This window comes from Sarcophilus harrisii, chromosome 2 (genome assembly GCF_902635505.1).
Source record: "Sarcophilus harrisii chromosome 2, mSarHar1.11, whole genome shotgun sequence".
Lineage (NCBI taxonomy): Eukaryota > Metazoa > Chordata > Mammalia > Dasyuromorphia > Dasyuridae > Sarcophilus > Sarcophilus harrisii.
In genome coordinates, this window is record NC_045427.1 from 297,175,622 (window position 1) to 297,203,287 (window position 27,666).

The following is a 27,666-nucleotide window of genomic DNA, read 5'->3' on the forward strand; positions in this document are numbered from 1 at the left end:
TCCTAACAATCTATTATTTAGAATCTTTTGAATTTACATACGTTTAAGTATATATATGTTAAAATTATCAGAAGAAAAATTTTTTTTGTATTATGGATGAAAAATGACTTAGTCTGGGACACTTCTAGGAGCAAAATTATATATGCTTTGTTAGACTGGTTCATTTAAAGGAGATAAAATATATTTGAATATTGGGATATTCTGACTTTTAAAAAATTTATTCATTTAATGTTGCTTTACATAGGGAAAATCTTTGATATGGAACTTTTTTTAAAAAATCTTATAAGGAAAATGGAAATATTGAATTAGAAATGAGAAGAAAATATAGAGGTGTTTTGGTAGAATGTTATTATTCTTACCTGGAACTGGTGTTTCTTTCCCAGATGTATTCAGAGGGAAGCGATATTGTACCACAGAGTAACGAGACAGCTCTACATTACTTCAAGAAAGCTGCTGATATGGTAAGACAACCAGCACCAAGTATGTGACAAAATTTATTAACTACGTGGATTTATTTCCAGTTTCTTTTAAGTGAATTATTTGAATTGGCAAAGGAAAATTATTCCCCCAAAAAAATTTAAAAAGAAGATATTTTGAGAAAACAGGGTAACACCCTGCACTTGTATAATGAATTCCTCTTTTTATTTCATTGAGAGACTTTGTTATCATATACTTTATTTGTAAGATTTAATGTAATACTGAAATACTTAACCCATGAGTTTGAAATTTATAAATTATGCTGACTTTAATATTTTCTTAGGCTTTCTTTTTTTCTCAGTAGTATTTTATTTTTCCAAATCCATGTAAAGATCATTTTCATCATTCATTTTTGTAAGACTTTTGTGTCTCAAAATTTTTTCCCTTCCTTCCTTACCTTCCCTTTCCTCAAGACAGTATAAGCAGTCTATTATAGGTTAAATGCATGTATCTTTTTATTTATTTATTTGTCATGTTGTGCAAGAAAACTCGGACCAAAAGGGGAAAAAACCATAGGAAAGAAACAAACAAAAGGTGAAAATACTGTACTCCAATCCACATTAAGTCTCCATAGTTCTCTCTCTGGGTGTGCATGGTATTTTCCATCTCAAGTCTATTGGAATTGACCTTAAGCGTTCTTTTTACTAGAATGTGTTTTTTTTTTTTTTTAAGAACATAAGAGGTCACATATCCTCCACAGTTAATAAACTTTACAGGTTTCCTATTATCCTCAAGAATGAATATAAACTCATTTGTTTGGGATTTAAATCCCTTTATAATCTGTTCCCAACCTACCTTTCTAGTTTTGTTAGCCCTTGTCATGCATTCTTTGATCTTGCCAAACTGGCCATCCTACTCATACACAAAACTCATTTCTATATCTAGAATGCAGTTCCTCATCACTTCGACATGTTATAACCTTTAATACCAGGTATAGACTTCATTTGACCTTTAAAGCTCTTCATAAGAAGATCTATAGATAAACTTAAGAAGCTTCATGAATTGTATAAAAAAAATTCAATTTTTATGTGCTGTTGACTTCCTTTGTAACCCTATATCTTATTTTATGCATCAAAAAACATTGTCCTGATAAAAGGGTCCATAAGTTTCACCAGACTGTCGAAGAGCTCCATAACCCAAAAAATGTTATGAATTCAGTCTCTCCTGATCCTTTCCTAATTACTAGTACTTTTCTGTCTACTTATATTTATTATGTAGTACAGGTGTACATATTATTTTTCCTGCTATAACATAGATTCCTTGTGAAAAGGAATTATTTTATTCTTTGTAATTATAGTGTCTAACAGAATACCTATCATGTAGTATGTGTTTAATAAATATTTGTTTGAATGATTGATTATAATCCCTAAATTTAAGCATAGTCTTCTGCATGATGCCCATCCAACTGCTATTAGCTTACTCTATTCCATACTCAATTAATTTATATTTATTTTGCATTCATTTATATATACATATTTGTGCTAGATATTACATATGTATATATCTATATCCAAATACATGTATGTATGTATGTACATATACATACACAGACACATCTACTTAATCTTTAAGAATAGAGTTTTATTTTTGTCTTAATATTCCTAGCATAAAGCAGAGTGCCTGGCACCTAGGAAATACTTAATAAATGTTTTTTGATTGATTGATAACTGTTCATTGTCCTTTGAGGCACAAAATAATGATAGACTTTTCTTCTTATTTTTTTTCTAGTTTATCCCCTGACTTCTATTAGTAACATTGCCCTAGTAAAAATCACTGAAACTTTGTTACAGTTTACCCATGATTCAGGAATGCTAAGGAAAAAGTATTCACATTCTCTCAAACAAAAAAAAAAAAAATTGAGAATTCAGGTTTTATAGGATATAATAGACCCAAAGAACAGTAGCAATTTCAGTTTAGTCATAGAGGGAACATGGAACAAAATATCCTTAAGAAAAGTAACTAAAAACAGTTACCATTCTATTTCTTTATAGAAAAGTTGTTGAAAGTTTCCTTTTCAATATTATATTAGTCCTTTATGACTCTTCAACAATCAATGAGATGATTCAAACCAGTTCCAATTGTTCAGTGATGAAGACAGCCATATACACCCACAGAGAGGTTGTGGAAACTGAGTGTAGACTACAATATAGCATTGTCACGCTTTCTGTTGATGTTTGCTTGCATTTTGTTTTCCTTCTCAGGTTTTTTTTTTTCTTTCTAGATCCACTTTTTATTGTGCAGCAAGATAACTGTATAAATATGTGTACATATATTGGATTTAACATATATTTTAACATATTTAACATGTATTGGACCTACCTGCATCAAGGGAAGGGGGGGGGGGGGGGTAGGGAGAAAAGGGGAAAAATTGGAACAGAAATTTTGCAAGGGTCAATGTTGAAAAATTACCCATGCATATGTTTTGTAAATGAAAAGCTTTAATTAAAAAATAGACATTAAAAAATATTATATTAATCCTTGCAAAGGAAATATATTTTATATGCTAATTTTAATTAAATTAATTATTCTAATTTAATCTATCTGTATACATATATCATCTCATTTTTGGTCCCTTAACATCTAATTCATGGTTTGCATTTTGTTTGAAATGGATTTTATTTTGTAGTTTTTAACTATCCTTTATTTTGATGTCTTTCAGGGCAACCCAGTTGGACAAAGTGGACTTGGAATGGCTTATTTGTATGGGAGGGGAGTTCCAGTGGTACGTAATCATTCTAACATTTCTGCCAATTTAAAAATCAACTCATGAAGTTGATTAGTTATTCCTTAGATCTTGCTTAGTTTTCCTGAGGAAAGGAAGTATTATTATCAGTCAGAGCTGAGCCTTTTATTATCACTCAGTAATTAATTGTTTAGTTGTTTTTCCTCCTCTTGTTTTAATAGTAATCAAATAGATATAGCACATCCTGCCTCAAGAACTTCACTGGTTCCCTTTTCCCCTACATAGAGACTAACTCCTTAGTATGGGATGATTTATAACCCTTCAAAATCTAGATCCTATTTTTCTTTCCAACATATATTTCTCTGGGAACTATGTCAAACTTCTCTGTTTGTTGTTCCCTGAGTAGTTATTACATCAAACAAATCTTTCAGACACTTACTGTGTATGAAAGCACTATGCTAAATATTAGAAAATACTTCCATTTCAATTTTTAAAACTGCTCCATGACTATAGAATGCAGAAGACTGGAATAGATATAATTAATGATATTTTGTAAGGGTGGAAAGGTCTCATTTTCCCACATACGCTCCAGCAATGATCTAAAAAGAGCCCAAGTTCCAAAAAGAAACATCTTAATTAATAAGCAGCTTCTGTATGGCCATGGTAAGGTGAGAATGTTATTGTGACCTGAAAGTAGATGGAATTGGGGGATAGTGGTAACTCACAAATAATTCATAAATAATAACTCACTAGGAATTTAAAGGAATAGAATAGGCTTACTTAGCCCATGAACAGCTGCTATACTCCCTAAATGGGTCCTGAACAGTGTGGTATAGTAGAAGGAGAACTGGATTTTAAGGCAGAAAACCTTGAGTTGTGCTTAATAGAAGTGGGATTTTTAACTAGGATATCACCTACAAAGACTTCAATTTCCTTATCACTAAAATTAAAAGATTGAACTAGGTGTTCTGGCTTTGCCCTTTTAACTTTTGTAACTTAGGAGACAAAAAATAATACCAATTTGAGGCATGAAAGGGAGACTAGTGTCTTATGAGTGTAACAATAGTGAGATTACAGAAGGCAAGTAGTCACTTTTATCCACAGTGACAAAACATCACAGTAGAATAATGCAATGGATTTTTTACTTAATTTGGTAGGCAGGGAGGAGCCATTGAAAGTTTTTAGTCAGGAAAATGACATAATAAGAGTAGTATTAAAATAATAAGTGCAAGATATATTGGAGGGAATAGTGTCTGGCTACAGATATTTATTAGTTTGATATCACAATCACCCAGTCATGAAAGAAGCTTGTGAATGAGGGTATTAGAACATAGTATTGAAAAGAATAACTGCAATAGATAGCTCAAATGACTAGGAGTGTGGCTTCCCTATCAATAGCCTCATTATTAATTTTGTCAACACAGATTGAAAGTCTTCATCTCTTCCTTCATAACTTCAATATTCCCCTTCTTCTTTATTGTCTTTTTCTTTCCTTAGTGTCAAGTCATCCCTGGTAAGAGGCTCTCCAGAATCGCTGTATTCAAGGCCCCAAATAGTAAGGCCCTTTCTAAAATACTGTACAGACAAACCAAAGGGCATGTTAATGGAGGCCTGATCAGTTATCTTAAAGCAGGCCAACCAAGTTAATTGAAAAGGTCAAAAGTAAATTGTTGGCTCATTTCATCAGTACTATTTCACAGTTGTAGCCCAAAAAAGAAAGAAAGAAAATGTCATTATTGGACTAAGATTCTCCAAAAAAAAAATTTAAAATGATTTGTGAATTTGTTTCCTTTTAAACTTTCTAAAAAATTTGTTGTTTTTTGTTTTAATATCATAGTCATTTCATATACGTATATCCCAAATTGAAACTCATCTTCATAAATAAAATTAACCTAATAAAAATAAAAAGAAGTGAATTTAAATAAAATAATTTAAAGCATTCAATATAGCAACCATATCTGTATGTATATTTATATATAATATTCTGCCCTAGCACTCTTCTACTGTGAGGGAGTTTGACTTCCTTTTAATGATCTTTCATTACTTTTTTTTAGTTGTTTGGCTCTGCTTATTTCATTCTACATTAGTTTATGTAAATCTTGTCATGGTTCCCTAAATACCTAATATTTGTCTTTTCCTACTGCATAATATTATATTTCACGTACCCTCAACCACTTTGTCTTTAGTTTTTTGCTACTATAAAGAGTGCTGTTATGAATATTTTTGTATATAAGGAGTACTTGAATCTGTCTTTAACTTCCTTAAGATACATGCACAGTAATAGAATTGCTGGGTCAAAGATTGTAGACAATTTAGTTATTTTCCTTGCATGATTCAAATTGTAATGGAATTGGAACACTTTACAGCTGCACAGACATTACATGAAAATACCTGACATCAAAGCCCTGCCTTATGTTATCTTTGCCAGTTCATATTATGTAAGATAAAACATTAGGGTTCTTTTAATTTCTATTTCTCTTTTTTTATGTTTTTCCTGGACTTAAAATCCCCCAAAAAAGCATTTCCATGTATGCAACAGATCACCTCCCCAAAAGAGAATTTTATATGAAACTAAATCTCTAATTAAAAAATAATTTTTAAAATTATATAATAAATTCAATATGTTACTTTCAAAACTGTCCTTTTTGTTTCTTTCTGAATTTCCTTCTATTCTCTTCTATATATTTTTTAATGGTTCTCTTCTTTTTGGGGGTATCCATTTGTTTAAAACCAGAAAGAAATAGTTGAACAAGTAAAATCCATAGTGGCCATGTCCCAGAATGTATCTCTACTTGTTTCCTTGCTGAGTTAGCTATGTTTCTGTCTTGAATTGTGTGTGTGTGTGTGTGTGTTTAGTTCTCGTTTATCTTAAATAAGAGTAAGATTCATCTTACTACCTTGTCCCTTTCCCCACATTTGTATATTCTCTGAACATACTCCAGTTATGAGAAATAGCAAGTTCTGCCCCTTCTTCCTCCTTTCTACATTAAGGTATTCCCTTTACCTCTCTTCTTTCCCCCTTGCACACCTTCAAAAAAGAACCAATTCTTTCATTCCTACGCTCCAATCCTCTTTTTTCTTTGAAGACATTCAGGCCTTGATTTTTCATTATTCTTCAAGGATTCTTAATCTCTTTGGTATCATCAATCCTTTTGATAGATTGAATACTTTTATTCTTCTTCAGAATACTTTTAAATCATAATAGAAAATTACTTTTCCCCTCCCCAAGACTCTGGCATAGGTTATACATGTACAGTCATTTTAAACATATTTCCATATTTGTCATATTGTGATACAAAAATCAAAACAAAAGGAAAAAAACTAAGAGAAAGAAAAAGCAAACCAAAAAAAAATTAAAAAGTGAAAGTAGTATATACTTCAATCTTCATTCAGTCTTGATAGTTCTCTCTCTGAATGCAGGTGACATATTTGGACTGGCTTTCAAGAGTTCAACAGTGAATTCTTTCTTTATGCACATTGCCCTCTGGTTCTAATTAACTGGGCAGTTTTGGTATGGTAGGAGTATGTTTGTTTTAGTTTGGTTTTGATTTCTTGAAATATAATATCAAGCCTTTTTTAATCGTTGTTTTCAGAAAGTATAGTGATTCTTAAAATTTTCTCTGATCTTTTTTTCCAAATTAATTATTTTTCATATGAAATATCTTACGTTTTATTTTTTGTTTCCTGTTGTTTGATTATGTTGCACTTGTGAAGTCATTTGGTGTCTGTTTAGTCCATTCTGATTTTCTCAGAGTTCATTTCTTAAGTCAAGTTTACAATATTTTGTTGAAAGCTATTTTATTTCCTTCTATCTCTTTACTTCAGAGTTCTTGTTTGATTTTTTTTTTCCCTCTTGCTTCATTTTGCAAGATATTAATGTAGGTGGAGGACTTGAAGTTGTTATGGGATTACTATCTCCTTTTGATTTAAAGTATTTCTGGATTCACAATTATTTGTGATAGTTGTTGATATCTTCTTTACAGCCTTAGTTCTTGAATAATAACTCATTATAGTGCCAGTTTGTACTCCTTGCTTCACTCTTGGATGAGGTGGTTCTTTGATCTGGGTGCTTATCTCCACCTCTCAGATTTAGACCCTTCTAGGTCTTTGATTTTCAGAATACTGGATCTTCAGGAAAGAATGCAAAGAACCTCAGTGACTTCCTGTGAACATTGCAACAATTGCATTAGTTCCTATCACTCTCGGTTGTTTTAAAACCCAAAACAGAGTGGCTCCAACCTCCATTTTAAGACTTGTCTCATTACTTCACACATTCCAGTTAACATGCCCTACTACTATTCTCCAAATGCTATCTCCTATTTCAGTTTGTACAAAGCCATTTCTTTATCACTGCTTTAATCTTGTTCTCCTTTCAGTACATAGCTCAGAAACCACTTCCTCCATAAAGCTTTCCCTAATCTTCCTCAATTGTTAGTTCTTTCCTTCTTTGAATCTTCCTACAATGCTTTGTTCTCTCCTGTGATCCCAACACTGCCTTTTTTTACCTATCTGTTTATATGTCTTTTCTCATTAATAGAATATAAGTTCCTTGAAGGCAGTGTTTTGGGGTTTTTTTTAGATGGCCCTTGTCCACTCACTTAATATCCAAATTACCCCAAAATGAAACCTACTATGGAATCTTGGTCCTAGATCTTCTTAATTATGTTGTACTTCTAGAATGTTGAATAATTATACTGCAAAACGTTATGAGTATGTGAGATTTTGGTACCCTGAAAGACTTTGCTTTTTCTTGGGAAACCTTGCTTTCTTCAGCGTGTATAACTTACTATATCAATTTTCTGTTACCACTTTTATCTTTTTCTTTTGAAAATTCTAAACGTCACTACTTAGTTACTAAGACGCATTGACTCAACTTTTTATACCTTCAAGTACCTCAGCTTTATATATTCTCATTTATTTTGTTCATTCTGTATCAAGCTCTTTCAAAAGAGAATTAAAAATTAAATTAAATTTAAGAATTTAAAAAAAAAAACAGCTTGTTTTTTCCAGTTCAATAATGTATTGCTTCTTGTTACTAGTTGAGAGAAAGTGGAGTATGGGAGGGTATTTGCAGAATGTCTCTTAGCTTCTCTTACTAAATTCAAAACACTGATTTTCATAAGACTAACCACATCTCAGAAATTTCATTTCATTTCAAAAATCCATGAAGATTAGCAGTTTTATACATTTTAACTGAAGTCTTTAACTAATAAATGAAATGTCCTATCAAGTTTGATTTAAAAATGGGTTCTTGTGTTACTAGTCTTAAAAATACTACTAGTATTTTTGAAGTCTGAAAACCCATGGCAAAAACTCTTAATTTTTGTTTGAAATTTAAGCCTCTAGATTTAGGTTTCTAATATTAGCTTTCAAATATTCCATAAACTAAAACTGAAAAAGTAGCTTAAAATAATTTCTTATTCCTTCTTGACTATTTCTGAAAACTAAAATTAATATTTAGCAGTATTCATTTGAAAGTTGCATTGTGTTTATGTACAGTTAATTCTTCCAGTAACCCTCTATAATATTTTATCAGCTTTATCAGCTTTGAGAAAATAGTAGCAAGGAGTAGTCCCTTTTTTACTTACTGGATAAATTAAAGAGCAGAGTTACCCATATGTTACAGTATTGTGTATAATAAAAAAAAAAGTTAAACCTATTTCTTAAATTAAGGCCCAGTAGTCTATCTTTATACCTCTATTCAAAGATCTAATGTAGAGAGAAACAAAATAGTGTAGAGGGCAGAGAACTGGGTTTGGGTTTAGCAGTATGATTTCTGGATTTTATTCCTCTTTTTGAGCAATGTGATACTGGACAAATCATGTAATCTTTCAGTGGCTCTGTTTTTCATCTGTAAAATGAGTAAAATTTAGCAAAACTTTATTTATCTCACACAATTGTTGTGAGCAGTATCTGAACCTTAAGTTTCCATTAATGCAGAGATGTGATTTTAGGCTAAAACTTTTTAGCCCTTGAAGGGTAGGTATTTTTTAATACTTATCTAACACAGGAGAAAAAAAGATGTAATGTTATTCTTTCTGCCTCTTACTAAAAGTAACAAATATGTAGTCCTTACTTGTTCTTATAGAATGTGAGATAGCTATTGTTGTTTTTTCCTTTCTTCATGAATAATTGACCTGATTATTTGTTATCCTTTTAAAATATCAAATGACTTAACTCATCTTTCAACAGAATTATGATCTGGCATTGAAGTACTTTCAGAAAGCTGCTGAACAAGGATGGGTAGATGGACAACTTCAGCTGGGCTCTATGTATTACAGTAAGTAGTGTAATACTATAGTAATAAATTTGATTTTTCCAGTAGATGGCACTATGATTATGTACTAGGAATTATACTATCAAATCAGTTATAGTGATTTACTGTAACATAATGCAATCTTTGAGATGTGTATTTGCCTTTATAAGCTATGAGTGTTAATTTGTCTAACTTCTTATCTAAACAAGTGCTCTTCTCCAATAAGATTTTTATCCTACTTTAATAATTCATACAAGCTCTCTGCGCTCTTAAAATAGATCTGATATTAGTCCAGTATAAATGACATTGGATGCCATTTTCTTGCAGATGGCATTGGAGTCAAGAGAGATTATAAACAAGCTTTGAAATATTTCAATTTAGCATCTCAAGGAGGGCATATCTTGGCTTTTTATAATCTGGCTCAGATGCATGCCACAGGCACTGGAGTTATGAGATCATGCCATACTGCAGTGGAGGTAAGTTCTCTATCCCACCATTTTGTATATGAAAAGATGATTTGTAAAGCAGGGAATTTACCTCCTTTTTTTGCAGGTGTGATCACTAGAGTGCAAATGGACCATGAATGAACATATATAACTTTGATAAGCATGTGGATCTTTAAAGGCTTAGTAACTTTAAAATGCCTGTGCTAAGATATGAGTCACACATTTGCCAAGACTGCTTACCATTTCTTATCAGCAACAATGTGCCAAACGTTGGGCTGGGTACTGAGGATACAAAGCTAGACACAAAGCATCCTGCTTACAATTCCTTGTGGGGAAAGATATGTACACACACAATTATAATATGGAAGAGGGTGAGACTAGTACAAAGAAGGGACTATAAGCACAGTGCTATGAATTATATATACTTTCCTTTTAGCCTTATAAGGGACCCTAAAGATCTCTTAGTCTTTTCTCCTACCTGACAAATAGACTTCTTCCACTCATTTCTGACAAATAGTCTTTCAACTTTTTGGTTACTTGTAATAAAAAGGAATTTACTGCTCCATAAAAGTACTTTTTCATTATTTAGACAGCTATGATTGTTAAAAGTTCTTCAAATTTCTACATGACTAGAATCATCTTTATATAAGTTTAATCCATGTGTCCTCACTTCTCCCAACTTTCTTTAGGCTCAGAACTGTGATTTCATTACTATAGGGAGCTCCGATTGCTAATGTTCCCTCTGCCAGTGTAGGTCAGTACCTGTTCTGCTACTTAGAGTCTAAAAGAATTGCCTAGGGTATTGAGAGAGGAAGTAATTTCCTCAGCATTGCACATACAGTGCTATATCCAAATAGAATTTGACATAAATTCCTCCTGACGTCCAACCCATATATGTCACACACCTCTCTTTGTTGGCATCTCATCTTTAGCACACGTAAATGACTTCCTTTATGATATAATAACTATGCATCTGAAATTGATAACTTCTGAGCAAAACATAGATTTTTATAAAGGTTTTATTGGCATTTTATAAGAAGACTTCCTATGATAGAGTTACATAATTACAGAATATTTCATGACATTCTTTCTTGAGGGGAAGATAACATATAAAACTGGGCATCAAAACAAGTAGTATATGTTTAGATTCAGGTTTCAAAGTAATTTAAAAGTGTTTTCCATAATGCCTGGAATTACAAAATGAGTTGATAAAGAGAGATAATACCTGTGGTTTCATTGATATCTAGAATTTCTAGGTAAAGAAACCCTCTCTTACCAGTGTAAGTCAGCACCTTCTCTGTAACTTATGGTTTCTTAGCCCACCACAAGCTTAAGGGATTTGCCCATATATCAGATGTTATATATGAAACTTTGTGTACACTAAATGAATTTGACAAAATATCCAAAGAATATCCTCAGATTTAATTTCAAGAGTTTCTTTAAATATATATTGTATTGTGCCAGAAAATACTGCTAGACTTTTTTTCTGGAGAAGCTTATCTCCCCTTCCATTTATTTCTTTTCCCTTTCATCAGTTATTTAAAAATGTTTGTGAAAGAGGCCGTTGGTCTGAAAGGCTCATGTCTGCCTACAACAGTTATAAAGATGGTGACTCCAATGCTGCTGTGGTCCAGTATCTCCTATTGGCAGAACAAGGCTATGAAGTGGCCCAAAGCAATGCAGCTTTCATTCTGGATCAGAGTAAGTAAGGGTTTAGAACATAGCAGTTCACATATAGTTAAAAAGTTAGAAGTCAGAAAGAACTTTTTCTTTGAGGAAATCTTCATTGTTTTTCTAAGCCAGTTGTTCTTGACACTCTTTAGCCCTCTTTACTCCCATAGTCCTCCTTCTAACCCCCATAGTCACTGAACTTTTTATCATAGTTCCATAATCTTTGTCCTGGGAAAGCTCAGACCTTTGGAAAAACAAAAAAGTAGCTCTTCTTTTAAAGATGGGAAACCCTGTATGAATCCAGAGCATCATTATGGCATTACATATAGGAGATAAAATTGATACAGATTATGATTTTATTGACTCCAGCAAATCTAATAACCATAGTAATTGTTCAAGGCATGTACTTACCAGACATACAAGTTAAAATGTTGTGATAAGAAGCAGAATCCTTTGATCATTGGGTCTGGAGAAGGTTTGAAGTCTTATAATTAAGACTTAAAAGCCTATATTTTAAATTCTTTCTCCTAGCAGAATAAGTTCCTTAAGGTCAAGGACCTTTTTGTTTCCTTTTTTTTTTTTTCTTTATTCCCTCAGTCCCTAGTATATTGTAGATGCTTAGTAGATGCTCATTGAATTGGATTAGTCAGTCTAAAAATGGAATTTTGATTCTGATGTCACTTTGACCAGAGCCTTTTTTAAAGATGTAATAATTTTTTGTAATTGTGCTTGACAAATCAGACAGACTTGAAACTAGACATAAAATAATTAAGTACTTTAATTGCTCAAGTAATCAAGTAATGTAAATATTGGTAGAAAATCTTTTGGATGTCTTTAACACTACATAAATTTATTAAAATAAAACAGAAGCTCATACAGAAATCACACACACACAAAAACAGACTCTATCTATAGTGATTCTGCTTAAGTAGCTTTTCCTGAACCTAGCATTCATGTCAATTCAACATACATTCATTAAGTTCTATCTTTATGCAAGATGCTATATTAGTATGGGGGTAATGCAGTTCAATAATATTAGTACTCTACAATGAAATATCTTAGTACAGTATAGCAGAAACATTTTAAAAGAGATTACTGCTGAAAGCACCTCAATCCAGCATTGTCAGTTAAATATCTTGCCATATGGTACGTAGATGTTATACTGCTATCTCACTTTATTTCCTCTAGAAGAAGCCAGCATTGTAGGCGAGAATGAAACCTATCCCAGAGCTTTGCTGCATTGGAATAGGGCAGCCTCCCAAGGTAAGTTGTCATTTTAATAGAGAATTTCATCAGAATAACCTGCAGTATTTGCTGTATACTATGTAAAGTTTAAGTCATACCATTTTTTACCTTGATCCTAAAGTAGGAATGATGTTGAACTTATATCCATCTTTCCTGAGTTTCACTTCCATGTCAGTAGTCATCTGTTGGACATTTCAAACTAGACATTTAAATATTTAAACTAAAATTTCAAACATCTCAAATTCAGCATATTTAAAACAGAACTAAACAGCTTTTTCCCAAATGTTCCTCTTTTTAGCAAAAGCATCATCATTTTTCCAGTCTTCCAGATTTAAAACTTTGGCATGGACTTGTTCTTGTTCTTGACTCCTCACTTTCCCTCACTCCACATATCCATTTAATAGCTAAATTTTGCCATTTCTATACCTCTCTAAGATACCACCTTAACACAGCCCTAATCACCTTTCACCATTATTGCAGTGGCCTGCTAATTGGTCTTTTGACAGACTGACTCCTAAACTTCACAGTCTTGTCAAATTGGCCTTCTCGATGTTCCTTTTACATGACACTCCTCCTGTGCCCATACTTGTCCACCAGTCATTCCCAAGGCACTAATCACTTCTGCCTCACAGAGTCCCACACTTTCTTCATTAATGCAGTTCCTGGTTCCCATAACTAAAAGTATTCTCCTTTCCAAACTATCTTTTATTTAACTAATTTTTTTAAATTTATATCTTTTCTCTTAGTGTTCATTCTTTGTATCTTCATATATAGTATTTATCTCCCAAATTCTTTGAGAGAGGAGGGCTGTATCTGGCACATTATAGGCCCTTAATAAATGCTTATTAATGGATTGATCTTTTGAGGTCCAGCTCAAATGCCACTTCTACCGCAAAGTCTTATACTATTTTTTCCAGTCTGTAATTCCCACTGTCTTCCTATCCTACCTTAAAGTCTTTTTATCTCTAGAACTTCTTTGCTTGAGACCTTGCTGTCTGATTGGTAACCATCCCACTTGTCTCAATACTTCAGACATGTCCCAATCAGACATGTTTCATGCACTCCCAATCCTACAACATTTGCTTATAAAATCAGCATGCTGAAAATAGAAATTTAAGTCAGTAAACATTTATTAATCACCCAACTATATGTTAGGTGCTGGGTGCAGAAAGAGGAAATAAGACAGTTTCTACCTTTAAAGAGTTTACATTGGAGTGCATTAAAGTTATAATCAATTTTATGGGAAATATGTTTAATATTAACGGGAAGAAATAACTAGTATAGACCTTTTTAAATGAAAATTTTACATGAATATTTTTATATGGTTTTTTTCTTAGGCTACACTGTTGCTAGAATTAAGCTTGGAGACTACCATTTCTATGGCTTTGGTACTGATGTTGATTATGAGACAGCATTTATTCATTACCGACTAGCATCTGAGCAGCAACACAGTGCACAAGCTATGTTTAACCTGGGGTACATGCATGAAAAAGGACTTGGCATTAAACAGGTGAGCACAAATAAAAGCCCGATTTTTGTCTGTTAAATGTATCAGTAACTTTTGGTGATATCTTCAGTTTATCTATAATAATATCTTCCAAACACTGTTTCATGCACATTTTTACCAGCCTTCCCCCAAAATTCTTAATACCCAAGATCCTTCTTAAAACCTACATATTTAAAGATAACAGGTAAGAATTTTCCTGATTCTGATAACTTGATGAAAATTAAACTAATAGCAAATGTGTTCCAAATATGCTAGAGTCCCTCTGTTTTTTAAAAAATTTTTTCATGGCTAGATATTGGGGGAAAGAAAGAGACAAGTAATTAGGTAGAGGCTCTGTAGATAGAGTGCTGGGCCAGAAAGGAGGGAGATCTGAGTTCAAATGTGACTTCAAATAGTACTAGCTGTGTGATTCTGGGCAAGTCTCTTAACTTTCTCTGCCTTAATACACTGGAGGAAGAAGTGGCAAATCTCTTCAGTATGTATCTTTGCCAAGAAAACCCCATGAACAGTATTGGTGTACTGTGGTCCATAGGGTCATGAAGCATCAGGCATGACAATACACATGTATGTGTACATTTACATATGTATTTAAATATTTAATGGAAATCAGTGAAGCACTTTGCAATTTTGACTCAAAAAGCAATGGAAAGAAATATGATAGATGTAATGCTATAGTATAATACTTTAATGGAAAGAGGGCAGGATGTAGAAGCACAGAATCTGGGTTTATAGGATTATTAATTTAAACTGGAAGGGACCTAAAACCTAGTGAATCCACCCCTTATACCGCACATGAAAAAACTGAATTACAGAGAAGTTAAGGGACTTGCCCAGGGTCACCTCACTAATAGGTATTTGAGGCTGAATATGAACCCAGATCTTCCTCACTTTAAATCAGTTGTTATCTCCATTACTTCACTGTGGTTCAAATCCATGTTACTTAGTATCTGTTTTCACCTACAGCAAGGCATTTTGCCTCTCTGGGCCTCAGTTTGGCTAAATGATCTGTAAGGTTCCATCCAGTTCTAAATCTGTGATTTTATGATCCTTTGATTTTTGTTCAAAAACTATCTAAAAGGTTTTTATCAGGATCATGTGCAAATAGTTAAGGAATTAATTGGATATCTAGAGTAAGTATTAATATATACAGGGTGTTTATATTTTTATATTTAATCTGAAGGAAATGTGTACATTTGTGTGTGTGTGTGTGTGTGTGTGTGTGTGTGTGTGTGTGTGTTTTGAAAAAATCAAAGTTTATCCTGAATTTCAATAGAAAGATTATTAGAAATGAAGCATTAAATGACGTGATTAAGAATTTTTAGGTTAGTTAAGATGTTAAGATTGTGGGAATATTTGTGTATGTTTATTAAACAAAGCAAATAAGTAAACATGTCAAACAAATGGAAATTTGATAAATTCTTTTTAAATTTTCAGTGAACAATTTCTTGTGAAATTAGAAGCATCTATCTTGGCTATATAGTAACTGCAAGTTAAACAGCTTTGATTTATCTTTGTCTCCTAAAATTAGTATTAAATATATTGTGTGCTACATTGTAGGATATTCACCTCGCCAAGCGCTTTTATGACATGGCTGCCGAAGCAAGCCCAGATGCTCAAGTTCCAGTATTCCTGGCCCTCTGCAAGCTTGCTGTTGTTTACTCTTTGCAGTATATACGTGATGCTAGTGTGAGTGATTTTTCTTCTGTCTGTTTAAGCTAGAGGTCTTCCAGTACCATGGCTTTGTATAGTCTTTCAAGTTTTACTTCTAAATACTCTTCTTCAAAAAATTGTCGATCTCAATTCCAAATATAGTTCCTTTTCAGTTCTCTGATCACATGTAAGAATAAGTAGAGGATAAGTTTGTGACTCATAGTGTCATAGACTTTAAAGGTTCTTCTCTGTCTAATAAATATCTATAGGAATAGGGACTAGACCTATGATTTCATTGATTTAGGGAACTTCCAAAGAGGAAATTCCCTCTACCAATTCCAGATGGCATCTTCTCTGCAACTATCTTAGTGAATTGTTTAAAGCAATTGTGTGTCAATGTGTGTCAGAGACAGGACTTGAGTCTGGGAATTCCTGAACTTAAATCTGATTCTCCATTCATGATACTATGCTGTCACTTTGTTAACTTGAGAATAAGTGGAAGTGTTATTTTTAAGTGCATTGTTTGCTAAACCCTAAAGAAAGACATCACCAGTGATAGCTTTCAAAATCTTAAAAACTTCTGTTACCCCAGAAAAACAGTATAGCTGACCAATTTTTATTACCAAAAACTGACATTGTACTAAAGGGGAATAAATATATTATTACCAAGACGTAGCAAAGTATACCCTAAAACAAAACATTTTAATAAAATATTGATTTCTAGATTATTGACATCTTACCATTTTTAATACTTTCCCTTATAGCATTCTATGAATGTAACGTGATTTTGTATTTTCATTAAGATACGGGAAATCTTCTCCTACTTTGATATGGACCAGCTTTTGGGACCAGAGTGGGACATTTATCTAATGATCATCATCGCATTATTGTTGGGAACAGTTATAGCTTACAGACAGAGACAACATCAAGCAATCCGGAGGCCTCCAGGTCCACGGCCAGCTCCACCTCCTCAACAGGAACCTCGACGAGAACAGCAGCCCCCTCAATAACAGCTTCCTGGTGGAGCCTTGACCATCATCAACCATGAAGGAATGGGATCTGTTTGTTGAAAACACTTGCATCATGATTAGGACTTTGGATCAGTGGCCACCTCCCAAAAGAGGCACAAAGAAGCATTTAATTCTTAAAGCTGCTTAGAATCTGATGCCTTTATTTTCAGGGATAAGTAACTCTTACCTACACTGAGTTGAATGTTTGTTTCAGTGCCATATGGAATAATACTTTTCATTGGCTTTCATTTAGTTTTTCCTGGAAACATATGTGAGATACTCAAAGTAATGTCTACTGTATCCAGCTGTCTTTTCTTAAGTTCTGTTGGTCATTCTCTTAGTATGCAAAAGTCCTTATAGTAACTATATTAAGGCCTTATGCACCAACACTAGAAACTGATCAATGTACAAAAGGAAAACCCAATTGCAAGTTCAACTTTTAATATGTTTGAAAGTTTGAAAACAGAACTTGCCTTTTAAGTAAAAAGAAATTACGTCGTCAAAGTGTTCTAGAACTGTGATAAATAAATTATTTTACTGATCCATATTGCAAATGTACATATCTACATATTTGCATTATTTTAAAAGGAAGGGTAAGAGCTTCCTTATTCCTGGTGTTAGTCATACTTTACAAGCATCTCATTAATTACTTTGAGTCGTGCATAATTTCTCTCCTCCAAAGATCAATGAAAAATTAATGGTCAAAAGTTTTATGTGGATTTCCTTTCTTAAAGAAAAGGAAATCTGAAAACATAGTAACCATCTCCTTGCTCTACTATATGATGTTACCCATTGTCCACCCAAATATATTTTGTTTATTTTGGGTACACAAAGCTGTGATACAGAAGCCAATGGATGGATTAAATGTGAGAAATCAGAATACCATATCAGACACTTGCAAGGTATACAAAAGTTGAAACATTTGCTTCCAGAATTTATTTTCACTTGCATTTTATTTTGCACAAACACAGAAAGGTAGTTGGATCAACATTCTGAATCATTAAATGTGAAAGATCTTTGCCAGGAAACAGTGTATGGTGAATACCATTACAATATTAAATTCAAATGGACAAGAGAATTAATCTCTGCAGTTGAAGAAAGCCAAAGCCTTATAAACTTTTAAAGGTATATTCTCTCCTCTGCTGGTTTGTCAGTTGTGTTGAAAGATGAATCACTTGCTTAGCTATCTCATTTTTACTATTTTTCCACAGAGAATATTGGGACACTTGTTATCTCCAGCTCAAATCTGGCAGAGATCTCAAATCAAACTGAGAACATGGTTTTCTTAGGATGAAAGAATGAATATGAATTAAAACTTCACCAGATTTTTGTTATTAGGAGGTGTGAGCATTTCAGTAGTTCAACTTAATGAGCAGCCTTTTTCCTTCCCTAGCAGACCTCAGCCCTGCTTAAAACTAACCTTGACACACTTTTCCCATAATCCATTATCTGTGGTAATATATAAAGAATTAATTGCTTCCATTGTGGCATGCTTTAGTTTCTTGGGCTGAGATTTTGTTTAGAAATACTTTTTATCAGTCTCTAGTGAACATAAAGACTTTCAGGTGAAGTTTTATACTTCTCTGTTACCAACTTGATCAGCAAGCTTCCAGGTAACTTGCTAATAAATTTAAGATGGAAAATTCAAGGAATTTCTTTCCTCTCAAAAGTTAAAATGGTTGCTCTGTGAAGTTCAGATTTTAAATGCTAGCAAAATTTATGCACACTCTTAAATTTATCAATTTGAGGTTGGTGGTACTGTGTGCATCTTCATTCTCCCCGCTCCTTTCTTCTCTGTGTTCCCCCTAAAGGTAGCTGCAGTATAAGGCAAGGTGAGACCAGGTCGAGACCATACTTCATTTAAGTGGAACAGTATTGAATTTATTTAAAAACCCAAACTTTAAAATTAACATAAGTTCTAGTAACTTGCCTTTTTTTAAAAAATCTCTCTTATATTTCAAATTTGTTTCCCTTTAGAATTTACTTCATTTCCTCTCTAGTAGTTCTGTAAGAATCAATTCTGTTATGCAGAATATTCATTACATAAAGGCCAGATGGACAAATCACAGCCTTATTTACCATTTAATAAATTATTTTATATCAATTCCCCAATTGCCATATCCCAATATCCTTGATTAAAATAAAAAGTATCCCATGTCCCTTTCTCTGTGTCTCTTCATTTCCAAATTTCCTCTGGTGTCAGTACCTGCAGATCTATTATGATAATTCAGTTCATTTGCTGTATTTAAAGAATCTATGGAAGAGAATGGACTTTGCCCCATTTTTTTCTCTGGGATAAGAAAGTTTGGTTTTAGTTTTTTCCCTAAAATAATAGTCAACGCTAACCTAATCAAATGGCATCCATTTGAATAAAATGACAGTAGCAGAAGCTAGTTAATGTCAGTGACATTAAACTAACTCAGGGATTCAGGAGTTTTAATAATAGAATTTATAGGTAACTGATATAGTATGGCTTCATTTTTTCCTTAATAATCTCATGTTCTCCTGGTCCATTTTGTATTGTATCTTCTTCTGAAAAAGAGAACAACAGTAGTACTTTAAGCATATTTACTATTGTGCATTTAGTTTGCCAACTGTCTTTCAGATTCTTGAATATATCCATATCATCTGTTTTATTTTACTGTGATGGTATTGGATTTTTCTTTTTTCTCCCAGTTTTTGTAATAGGTCTTATTTTTGGTTAACATAGAATGGTAGAGAGAAGAGAGGTCAAATGACTTTTGTTCAAAATTCATTATTTAGCATATAAATCAAATTGTGAATCAATAACGTTTTTGAGGATCTATAACCTTTCTACGTATAAAGGTTATTATGTGGCTTTTTTTGTTTTACTGCTAGTTTGATTTCATACCACTGGGAAATTTTGGAAACTTCCACCAGAGACCTAGTGATACTCTGATGCTATATTTAAAGAATTCTTAATACCTCTAGGAAGCTAAAAACAATTCATTATAGGTTTTCTCTTCCCCATTTTTTTCTTTATCCCCCTTCTTGCTTTCTATCTTTGTTCTGCCAACCAACACTTCAGAAACTTGCATGCAGATAGTCTTAAAATGAATACCACAGCAGTTTGTGTGTGTAGCATGTGTAATTACATTCTCAGAAAAAAAAAAAAACTCACCTGTATATAGGTTTGGATTTACATTTCAAAACAAAGTACTTAAGAAAAACAGTCCCTTTAGCTGCCAAAAAGAGCATTGTGAATTATGTTTTCTCCTTCCAATATACACAAACACGCACACACACATACACATACACATATACACACACCAGCTGGTATTGTCCATTTTTGAAAATAAGTTTAATGTATATTGCACATTATTATGACTTTAAGGATGGAGCAAATAACAGTAGCAAAAGAAATGGAACTTAAAAGATTCTCTTTTCATGTGAATTTTTCATCACACTTGACTTTCCAATTAAAATGGAAGTATAAGCTTTCTGAATGCAATATTGTTCAAGGCCCTCGCTGGTCTTTAAATATGTAATATTTAATGAAGTTCAACAAATTTCTCCTTTTATCTTCAAGAAAATTAAAAACAAGGTAAAGAAAAAATTTTGAACATATTCTAAAGTGTTTTCACTGATACAATTCAGATTTAGTATATTTAAAGGAGAGATAAGGTGTATATAAGTAATCTTATTTGTACCATTATTTTCCTATTTAGACAAACGAACTGACTCTGTGTCCTATTTCATACAAAAATAATTACAAGGTTTGGTATGATCAAGATAACCACTATATATATATATAAAACTATATATAGGGAAGGCAGAAGTTATAAAAGACCATAAAATATCAATTGGCATTGTGAACAAACAACATGGTAAGCTTTTTTGTAAATTTATTTTGTATTTTTTAAAATGCAGTATAAAGGTTGGTGAAGTGTAATATAATTGTGTAAACAAAAAAATCCTGTTAATAGAAAGATGTACAGATTCGTTTTGTACTATATCTTGAATCTTGTGAAATAAAGATTCCACCTCTGGTTAGCCTATATGCTCTAATGTACCTTAGGCCTATAACTTTTTTTTTAATTTCTTGGGGGGTTTTTTGTCTATATTTTATGAAGAAACATTAGAATCTCAGAAGATCCTAGGGAAAAAAGCATATTCAAATTCCAGGCAATTTGACTCTTATTCACTTCTGGCTCCTGACCCTCACTATTCTCAACCAAACTTCAGCTTCCTGAATCTTCTAAGTTATCTTAAGGGCCTGGATCAGTATACATGCTGCATACATGCATATGTACAAAGATATACATGTATACTCATATCTCTAGGTTATATTTTGGTTCATTGCTCAACCTGGATCATAAAAAAGAAATCCTCCACTATATGTAAACTAAATGCACTCATTAATAGGATAGAATAGCAAAGGTAGAAGAGAAAGAGAAAAGTGGTCTTCTTTAATCCTCACCCCACTCTATTTGTAGCTTACAGGGGAAGGTATAGCTGTGGGGGAGGGGTAGCATGGTTCTCACAGGGGCAACTCTTACAATCCAAGTGTGTTAATAAACCATCATGGCACCCTTGCTGACTGCAAACAGGACCCAAAACAGGAGCTCCAGTTCTTATGGGCATTGCTTGCTTGGTGACCCTAAATTTTCATGCAACTCAATTCATTTGTTAAAACCACCATTACTTGAATTTTGATTTTATGAAAGTAAGATCCATTTCAAATATGATAATTAGCTGTGACCCAACAAAGTACTATAAGATTATAGAATTAGAAGTGGAAAGAAACTCAAAGGTCATCTAGTCCAATGCCTTCATTTATTGATAAACTGATTCCAAGGAAAATTAAAAAGAAACTAGCCCCAAGTCTCACATTGTCCCAAAAATAGAAGCAGAATTTGAACTCAAGTCTTCTGATTCTAAATCCAGCCCTCTAATCATTTTTTATCTGGGGTGGTGATATAGCTGCATAATTACTTTCCCTGCCCCAAATCTCTTCCCATTCTACAAACCTTAGAAAGTGATCTTTTTCTGTAGTGCTAGTCTGACTGTTGTACCCCTATACAAACTCCTCTATATTTATTCTCTTTAAATTAAACCAAATTCTTCGGTTTATCATTTCAAGCTTTTCACAAACAGACTCCAATTTAACTTTCTAAGTTTTATTATACATTATTCACAAACACTATAGTCCAGTCAGATGAGACTTTTAAATTCCTCAAAAGTGATTCTCTTCCCATGCTTATGTACTTATGTATCCCATATGCAGAAAGTACTTCCTGACCCGAATTTTAATTCAATGTTAGACACAATGGTATCACTTAATTTGTTTCCTTCAGTTTACCTCTACTGTAAAATGGGGGTGATAATCTTATCTATCTTTCAGAGTTGTAAAGATCAATGAATTGTAAAGCACAATTTAGCACAGTTCCTAGCACATAGTAAATGCTTAATAAATGCTTGTTAACTTCCCATTAAGAATATCAGGCAATTAATGGATGATAAAGAATATCCCCCGCTGAGTGCTGGGAACATAAAAACAAAAGTGAATTGTCTTTATCCTCAAGGAATTTATATTCTATAGAGAAAACAACATGTACACATATAAGTATTTAAAAATATAATATAATATTCTGGGGGGAGCACCTTAAGAGAAGAGATGTTCAAGAAATGAGTTTTCTTCCCATAATTCTTTCCTATTTTCTCATTATCCTGAAGCATTCCTATTGCATGTTTTGATTCTTTTCTGGTAATAGAGTTTATGACAAACGAGAAGGGGGGTTGGGGGGAGGGATGGAGAGAAAAGAAAGTATCCCCTCCTCATCTCTTAACTCCTAGAATTTAAAATCACCTTCAAGACAACTCAAACACTGCATTTTACATAAAGTGTTTCCTTATCCTCAAGAATAAGGAGCAGCTACGTGGTACAGTGGATAGAGTGCTGGCTCTATTCAGGAAAATTCATCTTCCCGAGTTCAATCTGGCTTCAGAAACTGAGTGGTTATATAACCCTGGGCAAGTCACTAAACCCAATTTGTCTTATTTCATCTGTAAAATGAGTTGGAGAAGAAAATGGCAAACCACTCCCATATCATCAAGCTTATCAGATGATAATTTGCAGAAGCTCCTATCCTTTCTCTCTCAGAAATTCTAAGACATTTTTGTCTTTCTCTGGTCTTCTAGCACAAATCCTATTTGATATGATTATTCTAAAGTTACCAGTAATGGGTTCAGTCACATTTTCTACAATCTTTTTCAGTAACTTTTAGGTGAATTAATTCCATTCTAGAAAATATAAACTCATTTAATGTTGCTGGATGTTCTCAATACATACCCCATCATATATATTGGGAATATATATATTCCCTCTTAACCACATTTGTTTTATCCTTTCTGGCATGAAATTAATTTGCCTTGACAGAGGTAGAAACATCATTCACCCCCAAGCATTGGGTTTGTCCTCTTCTTAATTTTTCTTTCCAAAACATATGTAAAGGGACCCTTTTTATTGGCCTAACATATTTTTCATAAGTATTTACTTTGACCTTTAGCCTTCCTATACTGTAGTTATAGTGCTCTTTACTATCTCAAAGGATTAGACCTTCACTGGACCATGACCTGATACCCCCCCATCTGAGAGTGCCTTCCAAAGGTTCAACATCTGCTGGGGTAGAGACAATAGAAAGCTTTCTCAAGTCTAAGAATGTGGACATGTACATCTCATAGTAGTCTTCCAGAATGTATCCTTCTTAGTCTTAGTCAACTGTGCCAAAATCTGTAGTTTAAGATAGCTCAGGTCATAACATCTCTCTCATTGGGAGTTGGGCTGCTATGGATTTGAGGACTGAGTCAATACAGATTTGGTGCAATAGAGGCAAAAGGGTAATTTTAAATAATAATACTATTTATATAGCACTTTACAAATCTTATCTCATCTTATTCTCACAATCTAAAAGGTAGCTCCTATTGTTATATCTATTTTGTAAATAAGAACTGCTAAAACAGACAATAGTAAAATGATGTGCCCACCATAACACAATTAGGTATCTGAAACTGATTTTGAACTGTGGACTCTGGTCCAAAATTCTATTCACTGTACTTACTATGTAGCTGCCTAATAGACCTAGGGAGAAAATACTGGACTCACCACCTTAGTTATGAGGAAGTACAAGGAAGAATCTCCCAAAATAACTATAATTTTTTGAAGGTTAAACCTCCCATGTAGAGGAATTCTTAGGAACTAGAACTTGACATTTCTTTATAGATTTCCTTATTTCTCTCTCTCTCTCTCTCTCTCTCTCTCTCTCTCTCTCTCTCTCTCTCTCTCTTTGATGAGGGAGTTAAGAAAGAAAGTTTAGAGAGTGATTAGACCACTTCCTGATAATCATCTATAACAAGAATTGGAATTTGGGAGATAATGGCCAGGACAGCTAGGTAAAAGCTATAGTTGAATGTGTAAATAAAAAGTTGTTTTGATAAAACTTTATCAGAACCAAAAATTTCATCAAATCATGATAGGACTAACATCAGCCAATATTTCCCCACAAAATGTCTTAGACTCACTACTCATCCTTCCCTCTTTTGATTGATAGTGATTAGATTTCCCTAAAAGGAAACAGTGGTCCTGGGATGTAATTTGACCCATTTCTCTATGCAGCATCCTGATCATCATTCAATAAAAAATTGAATTCACATGCTATCATGATTTCTCTGACTTGATAGAGTTCTAAAGTTCATATAAGTCTATATATCCTTTACCATATCTGGATGACTAAATATGGGGACAAGAGGGCCATGTCCAAAGAACCTGATTGCCATTGTATTATTGTTCTACATCCTTATTGTGTTAAAGCAAAATTAACAAAGGCTTCAATATCCATATTCCTATTACTTCCACTTGACCATTCTAGTCTCTTAGACTTAGACTATTCTAGTCTCTTAGAACTAGAGTACAATTGTTGATCCCATAGAAGACTGGGCCTAGAGGCAGGAAGCACTCAGTTCAAAGCCAGCTACAAATCCTCACTAGTTTTTTGATCATAGACAAGTTACCTAATTCCTCACTTGCCTCAGTTTCCTCAACTGTAAAATGGAGATAATGATAATATTTGCCTCAAAAAGTGGTTGTGAGGATCAAATGATAAAATATTTATATAAGAGCTTAACACATCGCCTAGCATGTAATAACTGCTATATGAATTCTTATTCCTTTTCTGTTTCATAATTCATCCCAAATTAGCAAATCAAATCATCACTCCCTCTGCCTTCAGAGAAATAAAATTGTCAGCAAGTCAAGAATTTATTGGATCTTCTGTCTATAGCAGAATGAAACTTGCAATATCATGGCATTATCTTATTTCTTTGCTAATATGTGATGTTTCAGGAAAGTTATGTGTATCCCCATGGGTTTCCCCTCCTTAGAGGTTTTCAAGCATAAATCAAATGACCACCTTTGGCATTCCTTCTACATGTGCCTGGGGATTTGATGTCATCTAAGGTCTCTTCCAACTCTTGAATTCTCTGATATCACTTTCTATTTCCTTCTCCTTTCACTTTTACCCTAAAACTCATCATGAATACTTTTTTGAAGAAGAGATTTAGAAAGTCAGAAATGGAGTAAATATTAAATGAAAAACAATTATTCCTTCCACGTTGTGATATTCCCCATCACAGTTTCCATATTTCACAGGTTGGCATAAGAAATTAAATGGGAATTTGGTAGGAGTTTGCAGAAGATACAGATGACAAATGAAAGTAGCAAATGACACAGAAAAAGTAAAAAGCTCAGAAATGCATAAAATAGATGTATGGATTTGCATTATATGGCCTATGATCAGATAGCCAAATTTTACAATAAGATACTATAAACTCCTCATAAAAGGGTCAGATATTCCAGGAATAACTCAAATTTAATGTCAAAAACTAGATTCATTATTGTTTCCAAAAAATCTCTCCTCCAAACTTCATTGTTTTTGTTGAAGTTATTACTACCCTTCAAGTCTCCCAGATTTGTAACCTCAGCAGTATACTTGACTTTTCCCTTTAACTCACCTCATATGTTTAATCAATTATCAAACTGGTTCCCTCTTCACCTTTGTTTTTTAGACTCTTACTTCTTTCAAAATTCAGCTCAGTTAGGTGGCACAATAGACCAAGCACTAGCCTTATAGTCAGCCTTAGAAACTTACTATCTATGTGATGCTAAGTCCCTTAGCTTTTGTGCCTTCCTGGAGTAAGGGCATTGTACTCCTGTAGAGGATCAAATGAGTTAATATTTGTGTATTATTATATTGTGGCATATGATAAGTGTGTATTATAAATGTTTGTTCCCCTGTCTATCTCCCTCAAGTACCTCCTTCTCTGTACAGTCTTTTTTCATACTTGCTCCCTCCCAATGTATTTCATATATGTGTACATGTTGTCTTCCTTCTAGAATGTAACCTTCTTGAGAGCAATGAGTCTTTCATTTTTTTGTCTGGCTCTCCAGTACCCAGCACAGTACTATCACACTTCAGATGATTAATACATGTTTGTGCATTGCTTGATTTTATAACCTACTATTCTTATCCACAACTACAGTAAGTAGCTTAAATCTGAGTAGCTTAAATGATCTGTCAAGAAGTCACTTAAGAACAAATCATCTAAACAAGAAATGAAGAGCATCAAAGAAGATAAAATGGACAATTTTGATTAGAAGTTTTTTCCAAAACAAATTAAATGCAGTTAAAATTATAGAAGGGTGTAGGAATTGAGTGAGCCATTGACTTCATCTTGTGATTCAATTCTGAATCTAGATCAGTTCCCTTTCTATTCAATTACATGTCCAATCTAATTTGTCTTAAGAAAAACTTTTATTCAATTATGGAAATTCAATTGAGAAAATTTTATTGCATTTTTAACCTATCCCCATGTGGTTAGGAAGTGGATTACCTCTACCTGTTATTTAGAAACCCTTAACTAAAGAAGTAGGTTAAACTTTCCAGAAACCCAGTCCAACAGAAAGATTGATGCAAGGAGTTTTCTCCCAACTTTAAATCTCAAGCAATCCATATGTCTTCTCTGAAAACTTACCCCATACTAGTCAGTCAGTTACACACACATCATATATATTTGTGTATGTGTATATGTGTGTATACATTTGTATATTTATATGCATATACATGTAACTGTATTTGCACACATAATGTATAAGAAAATGCATGCATGCATGCATGTACAAATATTATCCTCTCCTAATATAACATGATTAAGAGGGAATTGAAATCTATGATAACTGAGCTGGAAATCTTAACATAAAACAATAAGTATGACTTTGTAAAGATCCCACCATTTACAAGAAGACTTTCCTGATCCCTCTGGTGCCTTTCCTTTGTCTGATTATCTCCAATTTATCCTATGACTTATTTATATGTTTAATTATTGTCTCCTCTATTAATCTATGAGAACCTTTAGAGTAAGCTCTTTTGTCTTTCTTTTTATCCACAGTAATTAACACAGTGCCTGTCTCATAGTAGCTACTTAATAAGCGTTCATTTACTATTGACTGTACTAAAATAATTCAAGACTCTGTCATGCAACTACAGCTAAAAATGAGTCTAGGTATCCATGGAGGACAATGTAAAATGTTCACTTAAGGTCAAGATTGGTGCTTAAGAAATTTTTCCAGTACTTTTGACCACCACTTAGAAAACTTGAAAACTTAATCAAGAATGATACATAATAGAAATATTCTCCTTTGCCTC

The 27,666-nt window shown here is 33.2% G+C and overlaps 1 protein-coding gene across 1 annotated transcript in view; it reads left to right on the forward strand.

Moving 5' to 3' along the window:
• SEL1L (SEL1L adaptor subunit of ERAD E3 ubiquitin ligase) overlaps window positions 1-20,964 on the forward strand; it is a 62,038-nt gene extending 41,074 nt beyond the window's left edge. Inside the window, exons 13-21 of the mRNA XM_031952421.1 lie at window positions 384-461; window positions 3,137-3,199; window positions 9,353-9,440; window positions 9,744-9,892; window positions 11,398-11,563; window positions 12,722-12,796; window positions 14,116-14,288; window positions 15,843-15,971; window positions 16,739-20,964. Of these exons, the coding sequence (XP_031808281.1) occupies window positions 384-461; window positions 3,137-3,199; window positions 9,353-9,440; window positions 9,744-9,892; window positions 11,398-11,563; window positions 12,722-12,796; window positions 14,116-14,288; window positions 15,843-15,971; window positions 16,739-16,945 (1,128 nt within the window). The 3' untranslated portion in view covers window positions 16,946-20,964. The remainder of the gene's footprint in view (window positions 1-383; window positions 462-3,136; window positions 3,200-9,352; window positions 9,441-9,743; window positions 9,893-11,397; window positions 11,564-12,721; window positions 12,797-14,115; window positions 14,289-15,842; window positions 15,972-16,738) is intronic.
• Window positions 20,965-27,666: the final 6,702 nt, after the last annotated feature.